Source organism: Carassius carassius, chromosome 49, assembly GCF_963082965.1.
Source record: "Carassius carassius chromosome 49, fCarCar2.1, whole genome shotgun sequence".
NCBI classification, from domain to species: domain Eukaryota; kingdom Metazoa; phylum Chordata; class Actinopteri; order Cypriniformes; family Cyprinidae; genus Carassius; species Carassius carassius.
The window spans coordinates 11241781-11267015 of NC_081803.1; the positions used below are offsets into that span (position 1 = coordinate 11241781).

The 25235-nt window shown below is 36.6% G+C and overlaps 1 protein-coding gene across 1 annotated transcript; it reads left to right on the top strand.

The window, feature by feature from the left end:
- The first annotated feature begins 152 nt into the window (after nucleotides 1-152).
- LOC132132358 (EH domain-binding protein 1-like protein 1) lies at nucleotides 153-24774 on the top strand. Its single transcript, XM_059544733.1, is given in 25 exon segments — nucleotides 153-646; nucleotides 4475-4532; nucleotides 4879-4974; nucleotides 5120-5173; nucleotides 5383-5564; nucleotides 6290-6429; nucleotides 6856-6930; nucleotides 7977-8243; nucleotides 9041-9193; nucleotides 10661-10984; nucleotides 11408-11458; nucleotides 12061-12232; nucleotides 12739-13461; nucleotides 13875-14249; nucleotides 20170-20389; nucleotides 20491-20663; nucleotides 21242-21290; nucleotides 21393-21950; nucleotides 22036-22105; nucleotides 22209-22258; nucleotides 23040-23209; nucleotides 23212-23358; nucleotides 23437-23510; nucleotides 24185-24299; nucleotides 24393-24774. Coding segments are annotated over 25 exon segments (4488 nt in total). The 5' UTR covers nucleotides 153-542; the 3' UTR covers nucleotides 24481-24774.
- The last annotated feature ends 461 nt before the right edge of the window (nucleotides 24775-25235 follow it).

Sequence of the window (25235 nt, forward strand, 5' to 3'; positions counted from 1 at the left end):
CCTAGCTGACTGGATGTAACCCCTGACGCGTCATGTCAACAGCCTTTAGTACTGTACTGAATACAATATAATGAGGGAGGATGCATACTGCTGCACCATAGGCGTATTTGCATACCCTTCCCACCTACTCTTCAACTTTTACATCCACTTTCATCAGTTCACTGTCAGACAGCTGCTTTTTAGAGGCATTTCGTATCGCGTGAAGCTCCACGACATGAAGTGATAAAGTCCCCCTAGATTTTTTACGCACAAATGTTGTTATTTGCACCAAGGCAACTAATTGCAATACACAGAGATTCTCTCGCACTGGCGTGTAACGTGATGCAGTAGTTTCCGTAAATGGTCTTTACTCGATGGCGACAGTTCGGTGGTACTGAGCCGCATGAGGTCCAGCTCGTGCTCCTCAGCAGGAACAGTTTACTTCACGAGCCACTTGACAGCCATCTATTTGAGTAGTTTTTACTTTTTGTTCAGTGGCGGGACTGTAAAAATCTCATTTCCATGCGTCTGACTTTCGCGGATACTACAATTTCTCCAGAAGAATGACTTCAGTGTGGAAAAGATTACAAAGAGTTGGCAAAAAGGCCACTAAATTTCAGTTCGTGGCTTCGTATCAAGAACTTGTTCTGGAATGCACAAAGAAATGGTAAGTTATGATTTATTTTCCGTTATAGCGCGTGTGCTTCCTAAATACGCAGTGCTGAAGGGCGGTTCTTCTGCCTGAGACAGCACCGTGCGCGCGCTCACGGGATCTTCTTTTATTTTTGCGCTGTTATGGTAAATGATTGTGAATAGAATAATTAATACAGCAGTCGATTTTAGTAGTGTATTTGAAATGTATTGGAGACAGTCACACACCCCCACTTCCGCCTCCATCACTCGTGCTGTCAACACTGAAGATATTATGAATATCCATCATGCTCACCTAAGTAGAAGAAAGTGCTGATGCTTCTTTTGAGTTTTATTTAGCTGACTTCTATAAACTATTTGTGTGTGTTTGTGTGTGTGTGTGTGTGTGTGTGTGTGTTGCCAGCGTCTATATACTGTATTGTTTCATTGTTTTAAACTGAGTGGTGTTGCTTTTCCTTTTCTGTTTAGGTGTTGTCATTGTTCGGTTTTATTATGAAAAGCTTTAAAGAGAATTGACTCTTGACTTCACCCTTATACCTATAGCCAGGATACTTCAAAAAATACTTTATTACTGTTTTTACAACAAATTACAACTCAAATGATATTTTTTATGCAATACAAGTTCATAAACACAATGTTGAGGTGAGAGAATTCAATAATTGAATGATTTTTGCTGTCTCTGTCCAGTGTCTTAATCAAGAGACAGATGTTGTCAGACAGGGAGTGTTTCTTTCCTCACATTCTTCATTGACACGTGTCTTATATATCTGTCCTTATCTGTGATCAAAGATGGCATGGTCAGAAGATCAGTCTGATTGGATTTGTGTTTGAGACAACAAACAACGAAAAGTTGTATCTTTAAATAAGATCCATCAAATCGCTTTAATCATTACTAAACCATATACACGAGTGGAAATCTTGGGTGCATCGTCCACCAACATTGCAGTTATGTAGTGAGAGAAAAAGACTATATAAAGATGCAGAATACACTGTGCTAAGTATACACACAATATACACAATAATATACATATTTCACAGTGCACAAGAGCGCTTCTGTTTGAATCAGTTTTGTGTTTTATCATATGGTGATATGGACTATTGTCAGTATTCTCTCAACAAGTCATGGCCTGACCAATGAAGCAACCCTCTGTTATGCAATAGCTTGTCATCTGTCTGAAGGAGAAAATGAAACACTCGTAATTTCTGCCTATTAGTGCGAAAGCCCCATCTGAGATTTATCACCATCATACATAGCCTGGATCATTTTACTGGTGATGTAGATCATCTCTATTTGAGCGATTCTAAATTCTATATATTATTTATATATTTTTTATTTAATACTAATTCATGTTTAACCCTTCAACATTGTTATTGGAAAGGAAGGTTGGGTTAATAGCAAACCTGAGCGGTCATAATTGTTGTTATCACCTAATGAGCTATCAGCTGATGTGGAAAGTCAGATTCTTTTGCAACACTATGTGGAAAGAATGTCCTGTATCTTTTTCACAACTTCATGGTTTATTTTGCTGACCTAAACATGTGTATTGTAGTCTGAATTTTTGAAAGCAATAGAGCAGTTAGAGTGTTTCAAAAGGAGAAAGGAATGAAAGGATGTGTATTTCTATAAACACGTGTGATCTTGTGCAGTTCAATACATGATTTACTGTACAGCTGTGATTTTCAAATACTGCCAGTGGGTCAAAGTATGTTGAAGTTAGGCCACAGCTGACGTGGGTGTGAGCTGGAGATATTAGACAGCTGAAGACTACACCATGATTGTGTTTCTGCTGGGGTAGTATAACTTGAACATGTGTGTGAGCATTGTGTCTGTTTATCTGTGACATTTACTTCACGTGTCAAAGTGACATGAAAAAAGAAGGACTGCATTTCTGAATGAAAATTACAGAAAAAAAGGACTCATTTTTGCAACAAGGCTGGCAGTCTATTTTATTAGCCTAATTTATTTTTTAGCCTGTTCTGCCCTGTTACTATAACTAGCTGTAACCTGAGTAAGAGCTGGGTCTTGTTTCTCTTTGTGTAGCGGTTCATGCTGCTACTGACACATCAGTGTGAACATCACTGGAGGACTATGACATTTACATCTGGGTCACGTTCATTAAGAATCATTTTGGTGTGTTTAAAGGGATACTATTTATTGTTCCCTGTTAAACCTGTTTGACCTTCTTCTGTGGAACAAAAAAGTAGAATTTGTTCATATACTGGCCATGGGTTTCCATGCAATTACAAAGAACAGACTTCAAAAAGCAAGCAAAAGCACCATACAAATATCATAAAAGTTATTAGCTATATGCTATATTTCAAATGTTCTGAAGCTACTATATAAAGTAGTTTTGTGTGATGAAACAAAGATAGTTTAGTTTTTCATAGGTTTAAAACATCATGAGAGTAGATACACCAGGTCAAGTATAATAAATACTTTGAATACATTGAATTGCTCAAAGGTGACACTAAAGACATTTATAATGTTACAAAATATTTCTATTTCAAATAACTGCTGTTCTTTTGGACTTTCACATATATTCCACATATATATTCCAAATATTAATCCGTTTTCAGCTGTAAATATAGTAAGAAATAATTCCTAAGCATCAAATCAGCATATTAGAATCATTTCTGAAGGATCATGTGACACTGAAGACTGGGGGCTGCTGAAAAAAAAAATCAGCTTTAGATAAATTACATTTTAAAATATATTAAAATAGAAAAGTTATTTTAATTTATAAAATTTCGCAGTATTTATATTTGATATTTTATGCAGCTTTGTTGACCATAAAAAGACTTCTTTCAAAAACGTAAAAAAAAAAACCTTACCAACATTTGAACAATATCTATGAAGGCAAATCTATAATTTTTTGTATGCTTAATAACAGCTTTTATATCACAAAATATAAGCTGCCATTATTAAATGTGAACAGCTGTTTGTAAATTTTTTGATAATGTTTGAGGTTATTTGATCCTGCCAAATTTCCTCCAATTCTTAATCCATCAAGCATGACACTGACTGAAAGCTCAGAGTTGTACAATGGGCTCACATCTGAACAATTCACTATCAAAGGGCAAGTTTATTTAGGAACCAAAAGCATACATGTACAGTGCAACCCTGGAAAAGGTGATTTTCATTTATTTGTTTTAAAGCTGCACATTGATTTGCATTTTTGCTGGCAATACCGGCAATCCAGAATAATGTTCTGGATATCAGATATAAGGCTTATCTAGGTCTAAATGGTGCTGTGCCACTCAATAAAGAGTCTTAAACAAGAGAGGAACTCTTTTAAAAGCTTTGTTTAACGTTTTTGCATTTTTATTTGGTAGCATAGATAACCGTGCAGGGCAGGAAAAGTAATAGATTCCACATGTTTCAGCAGACACCAAATTATGCCTTGGTTGTTTGGCAAGATATAAAGTTTCATGCCTCAATCGTTAATTTGTCGATTATTACTTGTTTGCGAACAAAACGTTTCTCAGGTTTGGATTTATCTTGTATTCAAGGCCTTGCACCGTGCTCTTGTTTTCGTGTGGGGTTTGAAACAGTTGGCAGCAATTATTGATTCCTTTCTGCCTTGGGGTAACACTGGGAGACAAGATCACAAGATCTGTTACACTGCCTCTAGCTTTTTGTAGACACACACACACCAGAAATGCCACAGTGGCTTTCTCAAGATCATATTGTATAGCCTTTATATTTAGCCTATATCCATATTTTAAGCACACATGGAAAGCATTAGCGTCATTGTAGAGGTCTTCATCAATAGTAATTAAAGGACCAGTCCTATTTTTAAACTTGTAAACTTCCAGTCAGATCTCTTTTTTAAATTATTTATAGGCAACCAGACAAACTGAGAGTGGTGTGGACACGGAGGAACAGACGCATTTGCTCAAAGGTACAGAGATAAACAAGCTTTAATTGTCAATAAATATATATGAATAATATATTGTAACTAATATTATTTTAATTCATGTTTTTATTGACCCATATTACATTAAATTTGTAAAAATTGTTACCATTTTGTGTACTGTACATCTGGATTCAGATTATTTGCAAAAGCTAGTGTAATTTAGTTTATGACTATGTCCGGGAATCCAGAATTTCAAGATTATTTTCTTCCCATGTTTTAAGTCAGAACAGTGTACTGACATTTTAAATGATCATGTATAACAATGTGTTATTTACAACTGCTGTACAATGTGGATTATTATGACTGACATTATCTTTTATTTTCTCATCAGCTTCATGCATGGCAGCCAGGCATCAAAAACCCCTACAGGGGAATGGTGGTATGGCCCGTACCTGAGAACGTGGACATTACCGTCACTCTCTACAGGGTAGGACACCTATCAGAGCTTATTATTAGTCAAGATATATATATATATATTGCTTTGAGTAATAATATATGAAACTATAAACTATAATTTGCTGAACTATAACTTTAAATTTGTTGCACTTTTTAAATGTGGTTTTGTTTGACAGGACCCACATGCGGATGAGTTTGAAGATAAAGAGTGGACATTTTTCATTGAGAATGTGAGTTTATTAAAATCAAGGTGAACTTTCTTTGAAGGTTTATTACATTTATTTTATATATTATAATATTATTAATATATACAGTATATATAAAACAAATATATATATATATATATATATAACCAAAAAATGTCTTAGAAGAAAATAATAAACATTGTTTATGTTCTTAGTTAAAAGAAACTGCATTACTCTTCTCTGATGCTCTACAGGAGACAGCGAAGGGCAGTCGCAAAGTTCTGGCGTCTGTGGACTTGAACATAAAGAAGTTTGCCAGTGCCACACACTCACAGACGGACCTGACGCTCAAAATGAAGCCTCTGTCAGTTAAGGTGGTAGAGGCCACGCTGAAGCTCTCCTTATCCTGTGTGTTCCTCAAGGAGGGGAAAGCTACGTGAGTTCTCTCAGTTGATCTCATCCATATGGAGTTCTAGCTCAGGAAGTTATAACACTTTTCATGTGCAGTTAAATTATCTAGATTTAATCATTTGGGAATGTGACCACAGCCAGTCTTTTTTTGTGACTGCACCAAAACTTGATTTCAGTTACAGATATTTGGAGTGCATTTTGAATCTAAAAAGAGAAGTGGCTGTCTGCCCGGTCAGTGGATTTGCTGTTCAACACTTGGGAGGGTTTCTTCCCTGATATGTACAGGTCAAGAAACAGAGCAGAATTTTCCGAAACAATACAGCGAACTCTCAAATCACAGTCTGAGCGTCTAAAGTAATGCCATTTGAGCTTTGAGCCTCATTGTAGAGATTTTACATTAGGATGAAGTAATGCAAGATAATTTTGTGCCTAATTTCCATTAGAACATCTATCAAATAACGTGTTCCCGACCCTATGCATTAATTGATTTCATTAAAACAAACAGCCCATAGTGATTGATATAATATCCATATGATATAATCCAGAAATAGACAGAGGCTTAACTAAAGATAGAGGCTTAAAGTAGTCTCACTCTGCTAGACATAAAAATGGACAGCGTAGCACAGTCTGAAAAACCTCTTAAATGGCTGATTGACTTTATGTATTTTCTGGGAATTGAGACACATACAGTACACACACAGTAAGGCTTTCGCATACCTGTACCTCTTGACAAATTATTTTCTTCTGTAGAGATGAGGACATGCAGAGTCTCGCGAGTCTGATGAGTGTAAAGCCGACAGACATCGGGAACCTAGATGACTTTAATCAGAGTGATGAAGAAGAGGATAAAAGATCTAGTACCAGTGTTCATCTCAGTACTGCAGCTCCAGGTATTTAAAAAAAAACATTAAACACGTTTTTCACCAGAAAATCTAGGATTCAACATCTAATTTATACTTGGAAATAAGTAAAGGATTCTGAAAAATCCTAAACATTATGATGTAAAATGAAGAATAATTATTTTAGATTCTGTACTATTATCATGCTGATCATTTGTAATGAATACTTGAATCGTTAAAAATTGTAAAGCATTATAGAAAAGCTAAATATTGTGGATGCATTTTCATAAACTCACTGTTTAGATAAAACACTTTCAAAATCATGTCATGTATTCTTTATCTTACATCTTTATTCCTCTGTCCACTTACACAGGGCTTGCATTAATCATTAATGATGAATGTTTATTTTTCTTACTATAGTAACCCTTACTTCCTCACATGCTAGAACTTCCCCTTTTCTCTTTCTTTCACTGTCAGCACCCCACCTTCCTCTTCGACCAACACACTCCCAAGAAAAGAGACCTGCATCTCTTAAGAGTCCTTCAGCAATAGGTAACAGCAACCTTTACATGAGCTTTGCATATTCCTTCTTAACAGTCTTTTCAATAATATCATGTCACCAATCATTTTGATATCTTTTTCTCTTGAAATTGAAATTATAAGTTCTTATGAAACTGCATCCAATTAATTATTCCATTAAATGAAATATTACTAAAATGTTTCATGACTTTCCACTATATATGATTATTACAATCATTATTTGTCCTGCATCGCTTTGCCATTCATTTTTTCGTGAATTTCATTAAATATTTAAATTATCATTTAAAGGGAGTAGCTCACCCCTCCAAAAAAATGTATTGTCACAACCCACAGTTTAGTTTTACTTTTGTCCTGGAGAAATTTTGAAACATTTTCATGCAATTTTTCTTAACAAAAGTACATAGTGGACAAAAAAGTAAATGTCTGACAACAATTCGATTACGATTCTTTACCTCATTATTGAGATGCACTGTAAAATTGGGTCACGATTCAATTTAATTTGATTATTTTAGAATTGTGCATATTTATTTGCAAAAATATGACACAAATTACATAAATGTAACTGTAAAGACAAACTGCTTTTACTTTAATATTGACAAAATAATACATCAGGCTTTACTTATATTTATTATTATATTTACAGTATATTTATTATATTATTAATGATTTAATTCAACAAGGAAGCATTCAAATCTATTCATCAAGGAATCTTGAACAAAATGATCAAATGTATGTTTCCGAAATGTTAAACCTTTACAGCACAGCAACAGTTTTCAACATTCTCCTTTAGTGTTACACAGAAAATAACAGCATAGATGTTTGGAATGACATGAGGGTGAGAAAATAATGATAGAATATTCTTTTTGGGGGGTGAATTAATCCTTTAAATGTCTTTTATTAAGTTACATCATCATCCTTCATAATAAATTCCTGAACTTTCTCTCTCTCTTACCTCTGTCTTTCTCTTTTGCCTCATCCTTTTCCTTCAAACCTGATTTTTCACTTTATTTTTTACTCTTTTGCTGTCCTTGTCCCTCCATTTTTCATCTTGACCTCAGTCAGTGGTAAAGAGAGACCTTCTGGTGGTGTCCTCTCACGCCCAGTGTCTGGCAGTGTTCATAACCCTAACCTGACATCACGTCCACCTTTACCCACCCCACCCAGTCCCACCCCTCGCACCATGCCCTCACCCGCCTGCTCCAGACCACCACGTCCACCACCCATTGCCCAGCCACAGGCCCCAGCTGACTCCCACACAGAGCAAAATACTTCTGGTTTGCTCCCTCCAGCACTGCCCAAAATCTTCCAGCCTTCCCCTGGCTCAGGTACTAGAAGTCATCAAGTCTTTGGTAGTACCATTGGTGGCTAGTTGGCATCCCTACTTGACAACAATTATTTATATGAACACTTATGCTGCTTCTATGGCTAGTGTGCACTGCCTTCAATCAGGGGTTTAAATTCCTCTCTTGAATAATAAATCCATTATTATCCAAATGTTTAAGATTTATTTTTAAGAAATTAATCATTTTATTCAGCAAGGATGCATTCAATTGATCAAAGTGATAGTAAAGACATTTATAATTTTACAAAATATTAATATTCATATAAATGCAATTAATGCATTTACCGGCACTAGTCTGTAATTTTATCTGTATTTTTCTCTTGCCACCCAGAAGATTCCTAACTGAATGACCAAGTGCCTTCTGAGTCATCACCTCTGAGTTTACATGGACGAATTAACCAAAATGTTGTTTTGAAATCCTCTTTGATCGTAGGAAGTGTTGTAGGGCTGATATGTGGGTATGTGGCATTAAAGAAATTGTTTCAGGAAACTGAGAACTGAAAATCACTATGGCCGCATACACATTGCAAAGTTTTAAGAGGTACAACCACATTTAAACCGAACAAACAACAACGGCAGTCATATTTAGCTGCAGTGTGAATTCATTGCCATCATGGATGTGTTTTAACAAAGAAGGCCCATGCAGAAATTGTTTTACAAGCGTCATCCAGATAAACAGTTACCATTCTAAAGGTGCTTATGCATCTGTGTTTTTCTCATCAAAGACTGGACTTCTAGTATAGTCCCTTTATCCGTTTTTCCCTCTCTGATTGTCTCCAGCTCCTGTATCCTTTCAAAGAAGACTGTCGGGCTCTGAGGCCCCTCTGGAGGGTCCCGTGACCTCTGACTATCTTCTGCTCAATCTCCCTCGGGCTTCTCCTTCTGATCCCTTCCTCTCTCACTCTCCTTCTCCACCCACTATGCCCCTGAAAGGTACAGACTCATGATTTCAAACTCAAAGTATGTGTACTGTAATTCTAATAGTATATGTTAGCCTGATTTGACTCTTCAAGACTGCTTTTAGAGAAGCCAGATTCATTTCCTCTTAACCACTACCTCTTTTGTTCTCACTTTTCCTGCATCTCTGACTAATATTCGTCTTTCACGTGGTCTGCGTCCTTTTTGTGTCATTGCACTTCTGTCTCAGATTCTTTCGGAGCACCTTGCACCAATGTTTTTAAGCCCGAAATTGTCCCCGGTGCTCGCCCTCTATCCCCCACATGTTTAAACATCCATCTGCTGGCACCGTGCCAGGTATTGAGAAATCCTCCAGACTGCACATAAACAGTAGAACTAGCAATACTAAAGTACTGTTAACAAATGCACTAAAGATATTAATAAAATATCTTGAACATAATTTGTTCAAATTTAAATTACATTTTAAATGTAATATTAGTAAAACAAATTTAATATATTTAATAATATTACTATTCAATCCCACTTTCTAAAATCTGTTCAGAAAACATAAAAATTCCAATGAATCTATCAACAGCATTATTTTTTAACAATAAGAAAAAATTCTGCATGTTTTTTTTTTAACAAGAATTTTAAATAGGGCTGCACGATTAATCGAATGCTATTGTCATGCGTGTCTCTTTAGTAAAGCTGGTTCTGTGATTAGTACTAAATATCCATCACCTGCTTTCAAATGGAGCGGCATTTAATATACAGAGCCATAGTTTGCTGACAAGCTACGCAACATCGTGTTCATAACCGAATGCGATCTTATCTATTTTGGACGCGATTTTGCGTAGCTTGTCAGCAAACTATGGCTCTGTGTAGTAAGTGCCGCTCCATTTGAAAGCAGGTGATGGTTATTTAGTACTAATCACAGAACCAGCTTTACTAAAGTGACACACATGACAATCGCATGCGATTAATCATGCAGCCCTAATTTTAAATAACATTTAAACAATTTGCTTTAGTGCAATAACAATATAAAAGACAATTATTTTTAAAACAATCATTTAATTTAGTCTTTTTTTTTATTTTGTCTGTTTAATATCATGTAATATTATATACTAATATTTTTCTCAAATAGCAATCTCAAATACAGCTGCATTTATACTTTAAGAAGGTTCCCTTGCAAGAGGATCATCATATTCTGTTGTCTTTGAAAATGTTGGAAAGCCCCTGCTTTGATGTTTATATCAATATTGGCTTTAAAATGTAAAAAATTCACTCTATATATATATATATATATATATATATATATATATATATATATATATATATATATATATATATATATGTATATATATATATATGTATATATATATATATATGTGTCTGTGTGTGTGTGACGCTCTTTACTTAATTATTGTCTGTTATATTGTCTGTTACTTTATCTCAAATTCTAAAACTTCCTTTATATATATATATTCCATCTTTTCCTCTCAGTATCTACACAGCTAAATGAGCAGATGATGGCGTTTTCTTCATCTCCCTTCTTCAGCATTCCTCTATATGAATCTGTGACCCCTGTTCCTTTGCTGAGCAGACCAGATCTTGAAGCTCTGTGCGAAACATCTTCCACTTCTAGTCAACTCCCCAAGTCACCTCTACCTCCCTCTGTCACCATCTCTTACCCCATTATCAAACCCCTACCTGCCTCTTTTACCCCAGCAGCTGTCTCTTCCTCTACCCCTTCTCTGGCACTGTCAACCACTGATGCCCGCACAACTGCCCCCTGCTGTTCATCTCAATCTTCTTCTGCTCCTTCAGGTACTAAACTGCCTATTGCTTGCTTTAAAAGACTCATTAATTAACTAGTGTGATTGGTGATAGATCTAACAGTTATGATGTACTAGGAGGCTTATTTTGCCATTAAATCACGTCTGTGATTAATAGGTTTTGTCATAACCACCACAAACGACTAGATATATATTGTTGTTTGCTTTAATTTATGTTGGCCATGTCATGCTGGATAGTCCCACTCAAAGGGAACTCTCATTAGTCCAAAATCTCACTCCAGAGACTGTTTATTTGCATAAAACTATATGATGGCCTCGATCACTCATGTAATTTCAAATCAGCAATTGTTTTTGAAAATGAATTTAACAATCTAAACCAAATAAAACTCATTATACATTAATAAAGTTATTTAAAATTGTGCTTTATCATGTATGTATGTCCACTGTTTTCCAGAGATACCCAGGGAGCTTACAGAGGAGGATCGAACAAATCCGTTTCTACAAGGTGAATAAGTATTCATCACGTGTGTCATTAATGATGTATATGAGCTAAAAAAAGATTGAAAATAAAGTACCGTAATTCCTTATTTACCTGAACTGCAGAAGGTAACAGGCTTTTATTTGAAACAGACTTTTATTAGAGGCGGGACTTTATTTGTAATTCCATCTGTTTGAAAAGTAATTGCTTTAAATAACCCGTTTTAAATTAAAAGCGATAGCGTTCCAGTGGACAAAGATCATAACATTAGCACAGAATCCGTTCAGAATCAATCACCAAAAGACGCAAGTGTCCGACAGAAACTGTTCTCGGTTCAGTGTACTGGTGAGCCGAAAACCGATGCAACCGGTTCTTGACTCGAGAACGAGAAACACTCCGGCAGTGGGCGTGTACGTTCGTTATCTGGCTCTGCTGCACAGATTTTCCCCCGACCTTTATTTAAGACCGGCCTTTATTTGTCCGTGTTGACCACGCCCCCGGCCACTATAAGAGGCCCAGCGTTTATTTGACTACCAGTTTTTATTTGAGGAATTACAGTAGATTAAGATTGATTAGCTTTTACTTATTTTAATAATTGTTCTAATTCAATTTGCCCTTATGGTCAACAGATTTACTTGCTGAAGAAACGAAGAACTCAGAGCCCAAAACAGACCAGTGTAGCTCATCTCGGGCTATATGCAGCATTAACATTGCTACTAAACAATCTCCTTCCTCGCTCCGTCAACCTGAAACCATCAGCACTGAAAGAAGAGACCTCAAACCTGCCATGGCTGTAAAAAGGTGAGCACTTAAACATTATTTTTGTTCTGGCATCAAGTATAATTCCCTAACATCAATCTTAACTATATAATTAAATAAAACAAATTATTATCACCTTTCCAGACACTGGAAATTTTTCAGAGGTGGATTAAGAACTTAGTACTTTGTGTGTTTCTGTATGAAAGTGTGTTAGGTTTCATATGGACACAAATTCAAATAGAACCCTTTTAATGAGAAAAACAGTTCCTTAATAACAATAGGGAAATGACCTTGTGAGTCTGAATTTTAAACAGACCATGACATTTGCCTACATCAACTCTCATGTTTAAACTCTCCATTGCTTTCCCTCACTACTCCAACTCTGCGTCTGTCTTGTTTGTCCTGTTTTTTCGCCACTAACATCGCTGAGCACAAACAAAATGCTATCTCAAAGGAAAAATTGCATCTAATCTTACTAAATACCACCATGCTTTGGCCTCTTACCCCATTTTTTGCCAACTTTGACTCCAAGTATCTTTGTCTCCCAGTCTTGGGCCTGTTGGGAAGTCATCATTGGACACTTTTGGAGTACCGCCTGTGGAAGCTTCCAGATCTGAGGAACTGAACATTGGAACTGTCCCTTCTCCAGACCCATATTCAGCTCCTGCAACAACACCACCTCCCTCATCAGTGGTTTCCACTCAATTGGAGAAAAATCAAGTTTTTATAGCAGAGAAACCACCATTGGCTGAGGAAGAACCAGATTTTAAAGTGGTCGATTTCGATAAAAGTATCATAGCTTATCAACCCGTTAAAGTTGTTACTATTGGCAAATGCCCTGAGAAAGAACCAATCAAAATTGACATTGAACAGCCAGTGCAGGTCAGTCTGGTTCAGACATTTTCAGTAACTAATGGTGACTTAATAAAGCAACCAGAAAACACAAAAATTGAATCAGCAGGGGAAGTTTCTCCAAAAGAGGAACCGAATGTGCAGAATGCAACGGGTGCTTTGCTTTGTGGTAACCTCAACAAGTCAGACGAAGACAAGATAATAAAGAAATTTGCCTCAGCTTTGGTTATCCCTACAGAACACAATATCCCCAATATTTTATGCAGCTCATCACTTCTAAAGCAAGAACCTACAGATCTTCCCAGGGAAAAAAGTCAAGTGTGGGTGGAAAAAGTCCCTGCATCTAAGCCCACCAGTAATTTGAGAGAGAAGCAGTCCCATAAGAATAATCTGAATAAGGGTTTAACAGTTGTGGAAAGGTGAGTGTGCTGTTAACATGGTACTATTACTCTACCAAACTGTGGCAATCTGGAACTCTCCTCTTTTGGGTTACTTCCAGGTTCAATAAACTCTGTCTTCTAATGATATTCAGTTGAATATGTAGGCACAAAAACTCTCTTTGGCATCATGAATAGTTTTAGATAAAACACTTTTAGAGATAACACATTTTAAATATACTGTACTAACTGACTGACTGTTATGTGAAAAGAGATTATATCTTCTTCCCCAACCACAAAGTTACATTTCTGTAGATTTACATCATCAACATCATTCTCCAAAAAATTGTAGATGAACTTCCTAAAGTTTTTACTAAATACTAATTTATCTATATTCCTCTATATGTAACAATCTTTTTCCTGTCTCATTCTTCTCTTCCCTGTTATTCTCTCAGTCAAAATGAAATGGCCGTAACTCCACCTGAAAGGCCTAGCGTTAGCCTCAAAGCAGCTTCCCCTCAAATATCAGATCTGCCCAAAGAGCTTCCTTTCATTCCTCCCAAATCCCTGGAGCCCAAAGTCCTTAAATGCATCTCAGAACAAAGTCCAGCAGTCAGTCAATCACCAAAACCAGAGCTGACTGTGAAGAGTGTGGTGGTCCATTCACTTGCCCAAGCAGAAGTGCCAACATGGAGTTCTCTGAAGGAGAAAGTAAAAGATCAGGGGAATGAAGCAAGGGATGAGAAAATAAATAAGCACAAAAAACCTGACAAGATGCCAAAAGAAGAAAATAAAGCTGAAATGTCCTCCAAAAAATCTTTAGAAGCAGGGTAAGAACCAGTTGGTCTCAAATGTTCAGCCATGGTCGAATGCTTGAATGCTTTAGTTGTGTTACACATCTCATACGATTAAATGTGTTAAAATGGCCTTTAGTACACTGTCATGTGACAATAAGAGAGTGAGTTTCAACAAATCATACTTGATTTGAATATAAACTTGTGCTTACATTGGGTTTAGAATTTACACAGTGTCATAGCAAATATACAGTATGTAGATAAAGATTAATTAATGCATGTTTGTTTAAAACAAGGTAAGTAAATTGTGACAAACACTATTACTTACCTCACAGTGAAGAAAAAGCCGTTATCCAGGTCCTGGATGCTGTGAATCTCAGTTTAAATGAACCAGATTACCAACAGCCGATACCCTCCATTGTCCTTAAACCACATCCAGCTCAGACTATTGAGAAGGAAAAAGAAGCTGTTAAAGTTAGTATACCGGTCCGTATGAGGCCTCTACTTCCTGTGATCTCCCCTGCTATTGGTGTAACAGAAAAGGACAAAGGTACGTCAGTGCATCTGGAGGAAATTTGCCCTCTATTGCCTAAAATGTCTCTGGATACAGAGTCTGATGGAAATGGTTTAGGGAAAAAGATCATATTTGAGGAAGAGAGTGTGTTATGGGCTGCAGTAGAGGAGAAAACAAAAGAAAAAAGTGATGAAGTTGTTATTGTGAGCAAGTTGATTCCAGAAAAAGAGGTCCTGGATAGGGGGTAAGTGCATGAGGTTTGTTAACTTCACTGCATGGTGTTTTGTGTGGACTTCAGACTGGAATCTGGAAATGCATGGTTTTGACCAGTTTGTCCATGTTTCATTCTGCCCGAGTTTCTAATGTATCTCTATTAGAACATCTGTTCACTTGCTGGGAGTGAAGATGCTAGTGAGAGAACATTGATCTTTAAAGAATATTCTTGTCACTTACACTTTTTGGTCCATGGCAGCCAACGTGGACAAGAAACATCAAAAACCAAGCTTAAGGAGCAAGATAATTCCTTTACCTTGTCCCATTCCCACCACAAACTAGATAAAAATGTTAACCAGAGGGAAGATAATAAAGATAGGATCACTAAAGAGGAAGATTCAGATTATAAGATGCCACAAACTGGCAGTGAGAATATTTGGGCTACTCAAACTGGACCTAAAGAAGATCTGCCGACTCTTAGTTTCTGTTCAGGAACTGGACTTGGTCTTGATGTAGGAACAGACAGAAATGTGGACACCTGCATACAGGAACATGACTCAGTTTCTGCCCAGGAAGAAGAATCTGTAGGCTTCATACGGGGGATTTTTGTTGTTCTGTATAAAGGGTAAGTGTGGGACAATTCTGAAACATGCCCAGAGCTTCTCTTGTCACGGCATCTGCATGGCTAAAGGTTGTTATTAGGTGTGATTCTGCATTTGCAAGGAAGCTTTTGCATCCACACGTATGGTGTCCTGTAGTGATGAGAAGCTTAGCTTAAGGAATAGCTTGCCTGTTTGATACTGGCTGGTGATTCAAAAAGAGCCCTTTTGCGAATGCAAAAAGAATTTGTTTTGTCATGGTATAATGTATTCATATTTAAATGTCCTCATCCTATAGTTATGAGACCATGACATCAATACTACAGCAGCCAAGCACAACAGAAACCAATGTTAAAGATGACACGATTTTGGATGGTCAAGATGGATCTGTGGTTGAAATTCTCCCTTCTGAGGCCTTCTTTGACACCAAAATTGAGCATCCAACTGACGATGAGCTCCAGGAATCAGTAATCCAGGATTTGTTACCTTCTGGTGAGACCTCCGAGCCTGTGGCCATGAGCTTGGTGGAGTGTTTGAAACTGGCTGCCAGAGAAACACAAAGCAGATCTATGAACTTCAAGACCCAGGATAAACGAAGCCCTTCTAAACAAAAAACAGCAAGTGAGCAAACCCAAATACTGACACCAATTGGAAATGACAAATACATGAAGGTGGAATTGAAGTCTGAGAGTGTGATATTAAATGAAGAGAAGAATGAAGAACCATCGTTACCTCTGGAGGAAGAAGAAGACATAACTGCTAAGAAAGATGTGCAAAACCTCAGCTATGTGGAAACAGATCATCTTTTGACAGAGGTAGACTTTGAGAAAAAAAAAATACACAAAAGCCCACAAAGATATGGATATAAAGAAGTTATGCCTGGCAAGATAATAGCAGCAGATTTAAGGCCAATGGCGGAGTCGGAGGGTTCACAGGAGGAGCTGGAATTTGAACTAGGTCAGGAAGACTTAGGAACAGTGTGGTCTGCTGAGCTATATATGGATGGAGGGTAAGTGCATGGGACATCACCTCTGCCTGGACTGTCTCTCATTTTTATGACCCTCTTTACACAGACCGCATGATTTTGGCAATGTTCCGTCTGGCTGATATTCAAGCATTCTAGTTGTTTCATTACGTTATTCATGTGCATCTGTGACAAGGACTGGTGGAGTCTGCTTTTGGCATCAAGTGGTGCATAGAAAGTGTCCTATGGCCGACAAGTCTCCCAAGTGATGGGTTGGGATACACTACCATTCAAATGTTTGGTGTCAAGTAAGACTATTTTTTTAAATTAATTAGTACTTTTATTCAACAAGTCTGCATTAAATTGATCAAATGAAAGGGTTGAGCTAGTAAATATGTTTCAAATGATTTGTATGTCAAATAAATGCTGTTCTATTTCTGTTCATCACAATTCCTGAAAATATTAAGCAGCACAACTGTTTTCAACACTGATAATATTGAGAAATGTTTCTTGATCGCCAAATTAGAATATGGGATTAATTTTGAAGGGTTAAGTGACACTGAAGACTAGAGTAATGGCTGCTGAAAATTCAGCTTTGCCATCACACTAATAAATTACAAAAATATATTTGAAAAGAAAATAGATATTTTAAAATTATAATAATTGTAATACTTTTTGATCAAATAAATGCAGCCTTGGTGACCTCTTTTAAAAAAAAAATCTTACAAAACCCATTTATTTGAGATGTAGTGTATATATTATTAGTATGAAACATATTGTGTTGGTTACTATTGCATTGATTCTGGGCTCTCTGTGGTTTTTTAAAAAGGACTAAACAGCAACTTGTTTGTTGCAGCTTGTTTGTCACTGCTGCTGCAAGCTTGCAAAAGTTGTTAACAGAAAATATTACAAGGTGACTGTGGGCTAACACTGTTTCTAGCCCCCTGCTGGAACTGATTGTGCCACTTTTACTTAATTGCATTTTTACTGAAAAACCTTTGCATGCTACAATAACCAAATTGGTAAGGTGCAACATTTTGATATCATGTTCTGGTGTTCCATTTCTCATAGACCAGACGAATCCTCAATATCGCCAATAGTTGTCACAGCCATACAAACATTAAAATCGCCTCTGACTGCCTCTCCACCAGAATCTGGGCCTATATTAAAAGACACTAAACCAACAGAAACTATTTCCCAACCTGCTAGCAAAGTTTTCCCTCTGTGTCAAGACAAGAGTATGCAGTCACCACCCCCAGTGCCTTTACAGGAAGTCAGCCCTGATGCCATCAATCAAAATAGTAGCTCTGCAGCTGCTAAAAGGCATGTGGCTCCACAATGTGATGAACAAGGAACCACTCCTTCACATGTAACTATAGAGACAGCAGCTGTAAAGACTGTTGAGATATGCAAAGATGTTGCAAAAGAGACAAGTGAGAATATCTTGTCACCACTAGAGGGAGACAATACCAAAAACATGTCTATTAACAACACCTCAAAAGATGAAATGGACAAAGAGAGCAGCCCAGTCATCACCAAGGCATCAGAAATTATTTTTGTAGCAGCTTCAGAAAAACCGAAAGACATAGACGGTAATGAGAACGTTGCTTCCGGAAGGGACGTTTCTCCAAGGGGCTCAGTGGTCCCATGGCCATTTCCTTCTCTTAAACTCGAAAAACACAGTGAGCCCTCAAAAAGTACAGAAAATTACGACCTCTCGGAGGAGAGCGTTCTGTTAGCAAAAATTCATCAAATGGCAGAAAAAGAGACAGCACAGCCGGCAGCTTCTGCTCCATGCACTAAGAAATGTTTGATCCCCTGCAAGTCTGATTCTGAACTTCCTCCAACTCCTCCCATGCTACAAAAATCCAGCATGAAACTGCCCATGGATGAAATTCAACCGAATTTAGATCAGAGGGAGATTACAAAAACACTCAGACCTCCACCGTCAGTGATTTCCCCAGAGCAGATAGATAAGAAGATTGACATCAGTCAGTCTCAGACTCCCTCTGTGCCACTGGAAAGCTTTAAATTAGATGATAGCCACAGAGAAGCCAATGCTAGAAATGCTGTTTTAGATGATAATGTCCAGTTAAACAAGCAAGAACAAAACATCCAGCTGGAATGTACGGCAGCTGAAAGGGAGTGCCAAGATACACCAGCTCTTAAGCCCACAAACCAGACAGAGAACACAGAAACAGAAGCTGTAAATAAGAAGAAGGAAGAACCAGAATTTAGTATTGATAGAAGTGAAGAGGCTCAAATAGAGCAGAATAAACCACCATCTACAGTGCCTGATGAATTGTAAGTTTGAGTGGCTTGTAAAGACTAAAATTAATTTTTATTTTGCAATATTATTTTGTTTGACTTTAAGTCAAGAACGACATCTACAGCTCTAAAGGTTGATGCCTAAAAATGTACACCTCTGTGTATGATTTACACTACCATTCAAATGTTTGGGGTTGGTAAGATTTTTTTATGTTTTTGAAAGAACTCAAACCAAAGCAGAATACATTTGATCAAAAACTGATTTGGTGCTCAAGAAACACTTCTTGTTGTCAGTGCTAAAAACAGATGTGCTGCTCATTATTTCTATGATAAACAGAAAGTAAAAGAAAAACAGCATTTATTTGAAAAATTATGTGTAAGATTGTGAATATTTACTGTCAATTTTGATCATTCTAATGCATCCTAATGGTAATTTAAAGTATTAATTTCTTTAAATCGTACATATCTATATGCATATGTAACATCTTACAACTTCTGAACAGTAGTGTAATAACACTGTGTATATTAATATTTGCATGTTTTTTCATTAAAGGGGTCATATGATGCAATTTCAATTTGTCCTTTCTCTTTGGAGTGTAACAAGCTCTTGGTGTATAAAGAAGATCTGTAAAGTTGCAAAGATTAAAGTCTCAAATCCAAGGATATATTCTTTATCAAATTTAAGAGTCAACCACGCCTACCTAAAATGGCTCATTCTAACACACCCCCACATGTCTATGTCATTATGTGGGAAGACTTGCATAACACCGCCCTAATGTTCATGCAAAGAGAGAAAGAAGGCATAACTTTTATTCTCACTGGTGTTGCTGCTGCTATGTTGTGGAGACATTGTGTGTTTCGTTGTGAAAGCTAAACTACTTTGTTTGGCCTTTCAAAAGTGGACACAACTAGAAGGGCTACACACGGCATCACAGTATGTTAAGGGGCATAACAATTCCGTTTTCAGCCAATCACAACGCACTGGATAGCTGGTCAACCAGAGCCCTCCTCGCTTTTCAGAACGATGAGCTGAATGTGTTTCAGAAGGGGTGCCATAGAGGAGAAACAATAATGTGCATTATGTGGAAAATGATGTGTTTTTTTTTTACCTTAAACTGCATATACACATTGCATTACACCAAATACACAAAATAATGTTCTTTTTAGCCATGTAATATGACTCCTTTAACGTCAAATCAACACCCGAAATGTTCTAAGCATTGCAGAAAGGGAAACCCAGGCAGAACACATTCATTTTCACTTTAACACTGAATTTGAAATGTTATTCCAAAATGATGTGAAACAAAAACAATGATGTGGAAGTGTGTATTTATAATAACATGGCAAAATTTGTAAGTCATGTCAATATGTCTAAAACATTTCCTGTCCTTTTGATAGGTCTAGTCATCCTCAGGAAAAGGAGTCCTCTAATGTGTCCCCAGAGGCTAAAGGGAGCGAGACGCCATCTAGGAGCCCAAGTAGCATGCAGGTTAACGGCCAGACCACTGCAGACGCATCCCATGAGATTGTGCCTCCAATGCGCAGTAAAAAGAAAATAATTCCATCACCAATGGACCTTGCAATAGTAAAATCAGGTTCAGCAGTGCCGGCATGTGATGTAAGTGGCATTTGTTGTTTATGTAAAGTACCTGTTAAAATTTAGACTGTTTATCACTTTGTCTATAGCAGTTTTTTGTCTTTCCATTTGTTACTATACAGTTTGCCAGTCCACTGCCCAGTCCTGGTTTGGTGACCTCCAGTCAGTCCTTGCTGGAGTGGTGTAAAGAGATCACTAAAAACTATAATGGAGTAAATATCACAAACTTCAGCACCTCTTGGCGTAACGGCCTGGCGTTCTGTGCCATCTTACATCACTTCCACCCTGAGATAATGTGAGTTTCTGATTTATGTCATTCATTCCCAGCTCAAAGCAAACTCATTCTTTCTTAGCATGAATCAATTTATGTGCACCAACATAAAAGTGATTCAAGTACAAACAAATTAGTGATGCACAATATATTTGTACCATATAGTTTAATTACTAATATTTAAGTTTACAGACATTTTTGATATTAGATATTTAATTGTGCATGGTTATTTGCTTTTTTGTTTGTTTAATTTACCTTTGCCAACACTCACCTTAAATATTTTGGAGGGGGCGGGGGCTATTTTAATTATACTGTTAAATAAAATATTTAGCAATTATGTAAAAGTAAATAAAATTAAAATGAATTAAATGTTCATACTTTACAATAAAATGTTTTGATGCCTTAATAAACTTTTATAATTTTTTAACTTTATTATAACTAAAATAATTTATTTTAGTATTTTGAAATTTAGAATTTCAATACTGGACATTTATAGCTTATAGTTCATAATATGACAATAATTAATTAATTATTAAAAAAATATTTTTTAATTACTTTTTATATTTGTGATAACTTGTTATTGTGTATTGACTCTTTTCCAGTGAATTTGATGCATTGGAGCCTCACAACATAAAGCAAAACAACAAAGCTGTAAGTTCGGTTTATAAGCAGATGTTCCACATAAATCTTTTTTTTTAAACCATAAACTAAACCTCATCATTTGTGCTACCCATTGTTTTGCTTCTCTTTTAGGCTTTTGATGGTTTTGCATCACTGGGAATCTCTCGTCTGCTGGAGCCCTCAGACATGGTGCTTCTCTCTGTGCCAGATCGTTTGATTGTCATGACGTACTTGTGCCAAATCCGTACACACTTCACCGGGCAGGAGCTGAGTGTGTTACAGATAGAGCAGAACAACAGTCAGTCCAGCTATGCAGTAGCCAGGACAAACCAAGGGCCGGATGTACAAGCAGCAGCCAAATTCTGTGCAGAGAGGCTCCAGACTGGAGCTCTGCCAGGAGAGAGTAAGAGCAAGGACTCACTGGGAGAGGAGGGAAGTGACACTGTGGCTAAGCCAAACGGAGGTCTTGTTCCTCCACCTCGGACTAAACGGTCAGGAAAGGTGGAAGAGAAGGGCAGTAAGGAGACAGAGGGAGGCACGCAGACTATTGTGGTCCCAGCACGATCGAACTCAACAACTTCTAGATCAGGATTCGGGCACATACGAGATGCAGATCTGGTGAAGAAACGGCGGTCGCGACTAAAGAGCGAATCCATGGATGAGACTGATTCAAAGGAGCAGCCAAAGGAGGTAAAGCACATCAAAGTTACCCTTTCCTTGCAGTTATGTTTCAATATTTGATCTAATAGTCTTTTTCTCTACTAACCTCCAACAGTCAGATAAAGTCGAACGGACAGCTGAAGGAACTGATGACTCAAGCACTGCCAGAGAAAGTGCTGAAACTGGTAACCTAATATCTAAAAAATGATTGAATTTCGGAAAGATTTGGTATTTTACACTCTGATTTCCCCTTTTATTTTTTGTTTTTTGTTTAATGTGTGTTTGCAGAACCTCAGGAAGCAAACCAAGATGTTAAATCAGCAGAGAATGTGACAATGGTCAGTATGCCGTCAGTATTTGAGACAGTTTACAGTTATCATCATAATTCTCTAATTCTGGGGCCAGATTCACAAAACATTCTTAAGAATAAAACTGCAATGTTTTCCTTGTTTTCTAACTTAAGAATAAGGTTGTGAATATTTTGTATTGCAAATAACATTTCTTAACATTTCATAGATATGGTTCTTACGTTTTTCTTTAGATTGTTCTGAAGATAAAACATATTAAATATTGAGTTCCTGAAAAGAATGTTCAGAAGATTCACTGTAAATTACTTTCTAAAGTTAGGATAACCTCAAACTTGTTTTAAATCGCCAAAGATAAGGTGTTTAAATGTATTTATTGGGTCATTTTAAATATTATACAGTACAATGCTATTATGAATATTATGATTACATTACTCTGCAAGCAGTTCAGAAAGACAGACAGGTGTTTGTCATGAAGTCATTAAGCTGATCAGTGAATCTTTTTACAAACTACTTCATTCTTAAGAAGAACTTGAAGAATCCAGACCATGAATCACAAGCTCTTACCATCCCATGTTTAATTTCCTTGTTTTATAAAGCTTTTGGTTAAATCAAGCCTGTCCTTTCCTCTCCATTGTCTTTGTACATCATTGTCTGTTTCTGTCTTATCAATGTTGGTCTTTTATTCTCTGTATCTGGCTTTATCATCTCTCTTTCTCTCAATCTCCGTTCCTTTCCGCTGTCTTTTCCTCTTTCTGTCTGTATTGCTCTTGTCTGGTTTTATGTATGTCTCCCTGTGGTACTTCCTGTCCAGTGTTTGCAGGACACCAATCAGTATGTGTTGAGTGAACTTCAGGCCCTGGAAACTGAACAGAAGCACATAGACAGCAGAGCTGCAGTCATGGAGAAAAGACTCAGAAAGCTCATGGATACAGGCAAGAAAAACACTCATGTAGAGAGAAAGAGAGAATGAAGTTGATTTCAAGTTAACTCTTGAAATGCAGCATGATATACAACATTATCTGCTTAACAGGAAGTGATAAAGATGAAGAAGAGGAGCTGATTCAGGAATGGTTCACGCTGGTCAACAAGAAGAATGCTCTGATCAGGAGACAGGACCATCTGGAGCTGCTGTATGTACTGATATGTAAGACACGATCAGTGCACTCTGTCAGCCACATCAATAAATATTCATGATTTTACACTTGCAGGCAAGAAGAGCAGGATTTAGAAAGAAGATTTGAGCTGCTGACCCGAGAGCTCAGAGCCATGATGGCTGTTGAAGGTAAGCCATTTAACTTTAAACTAAGAGTTACTGGGGGAAAAAAAGATATTCATTTATTTAATAATGTTAATATAGAATTCTGCCATTATTTATTGAGTATTTTACATAATATTCCCTTGTAAAAAAGTAATATATTTAAAATACGTTCATTGCATACTTAGTATAGTTAAAATCTATTAACATATTTACTGACAGATAACTCGAGACGTTCTGATATAAAAAATATAATAAAACTGTATTTGGCATACTACTTTGTTTTTATGTTGTTTTAAGTCTAAAATGTGTTTTAATGTCACTTTTGATAAGAATTATATGATCTTTGTATAATATCAGTCTTTAAATGCAAAATATTTAAAGTGTACCTGAAGTGTTCTTGCAATAGTTCCACTTTAGCGCAATCAAATACACTAAGCATATCTTTAATTGTGCTTCAGCACTACTTCTGCACCATTAAAGTGCATTAAGTTCAAAATGTGTTGTTCCCACATAGCAGATGTTGTTCCAAGTATACCAGTTTAGTACACTAGAAGTACAATTGCAGGGCATTTTATTAAGTACATAAATTTAAAAGTTTATTTTTAGTGTATGGTACTTAGCATGAAATAAATCTATTTCAAATACATTTAAGTATATTTATTTTATCATCTTATCACTATCCATATTTCATCCATCAGACTGGCAGAAAACTCAGTCCCATCAGCACAGAGAACAGCTACTGCTTCAGGAACTGGTGTCACTGGTCAACAAGCGGGACGAGCTAGTCAGAGACATGGATGCAAAAGAGAGAGGGTCAGTCTAGTCAGTGTTTTGTTGCACTGAAATGGTGAATTGTAGAAATTAGACTTTACACACACATCCACTGAATATATTTTGTATGTGCAGGGCTTTGGAGGAGGATGAGAGACTGGAGAGAGGCCTGGAGGCAAGACGGAGAAAACAAAGCAATAAGGAAAAGTGTGTTCTTCAATGAAGAAACTTGAATTCTCAAGAAAACTGTGGCTCACTGCACCAGAGACAATCTAAATGATTTGGACTACATTAGTGTGCCTTCTTTTAACTTTCAGAGACATTTGGCTTAAATGTGAAGCCCTTCCTCAAAACATCTTAAGTGGGATATAATATATAATCTACACAAAGTGGGATATAATGTCCAGTATAGATCAGACAAGTTATTCCCTCAAAGTTTGCACAACATTGTGAAAGTTTTTCGAGGTTGCAACAGTTAAGTATTTTAAGCAATATAACTTTAAATCTGAAAATCTGAAAGAAGAATGTTTAAGATTAAGACAAAGAGACTTGCGCCAAAGTTTGCTGTTGTTACATTATTTATTTAAGTGTGTTTCGTGGTATGCCAAAAAGTCTCTGTTGGGCTGGTTTCTTGTGTACTTTGCAAATTATATTCTCTGATGTTTTATCAGACAATATATGTCCCCAAATTAATGTATTCATAAAATAAAATGATTTTGCATTGCACTGCCTTTAGAGGTTAAATACCTTTTGAAAAGGAGCTTTTTATATAAAATAAAACCATTCTGTATCTTTGTGTTTTAAAACTTGAAAGCTAACTCAAAATGAAAAACATTTAGGGGTTGTTTTATAGATATACAAAAAGTATTTTGTCTGTTTGTACTCTTTTTGATAATTAAATGTGTAATTCATTCCTATTTTAAGATTTAGGGTGTGTTACTCAATAAAGTTTGATGCCGTTTGAATTTTAATCTGTTT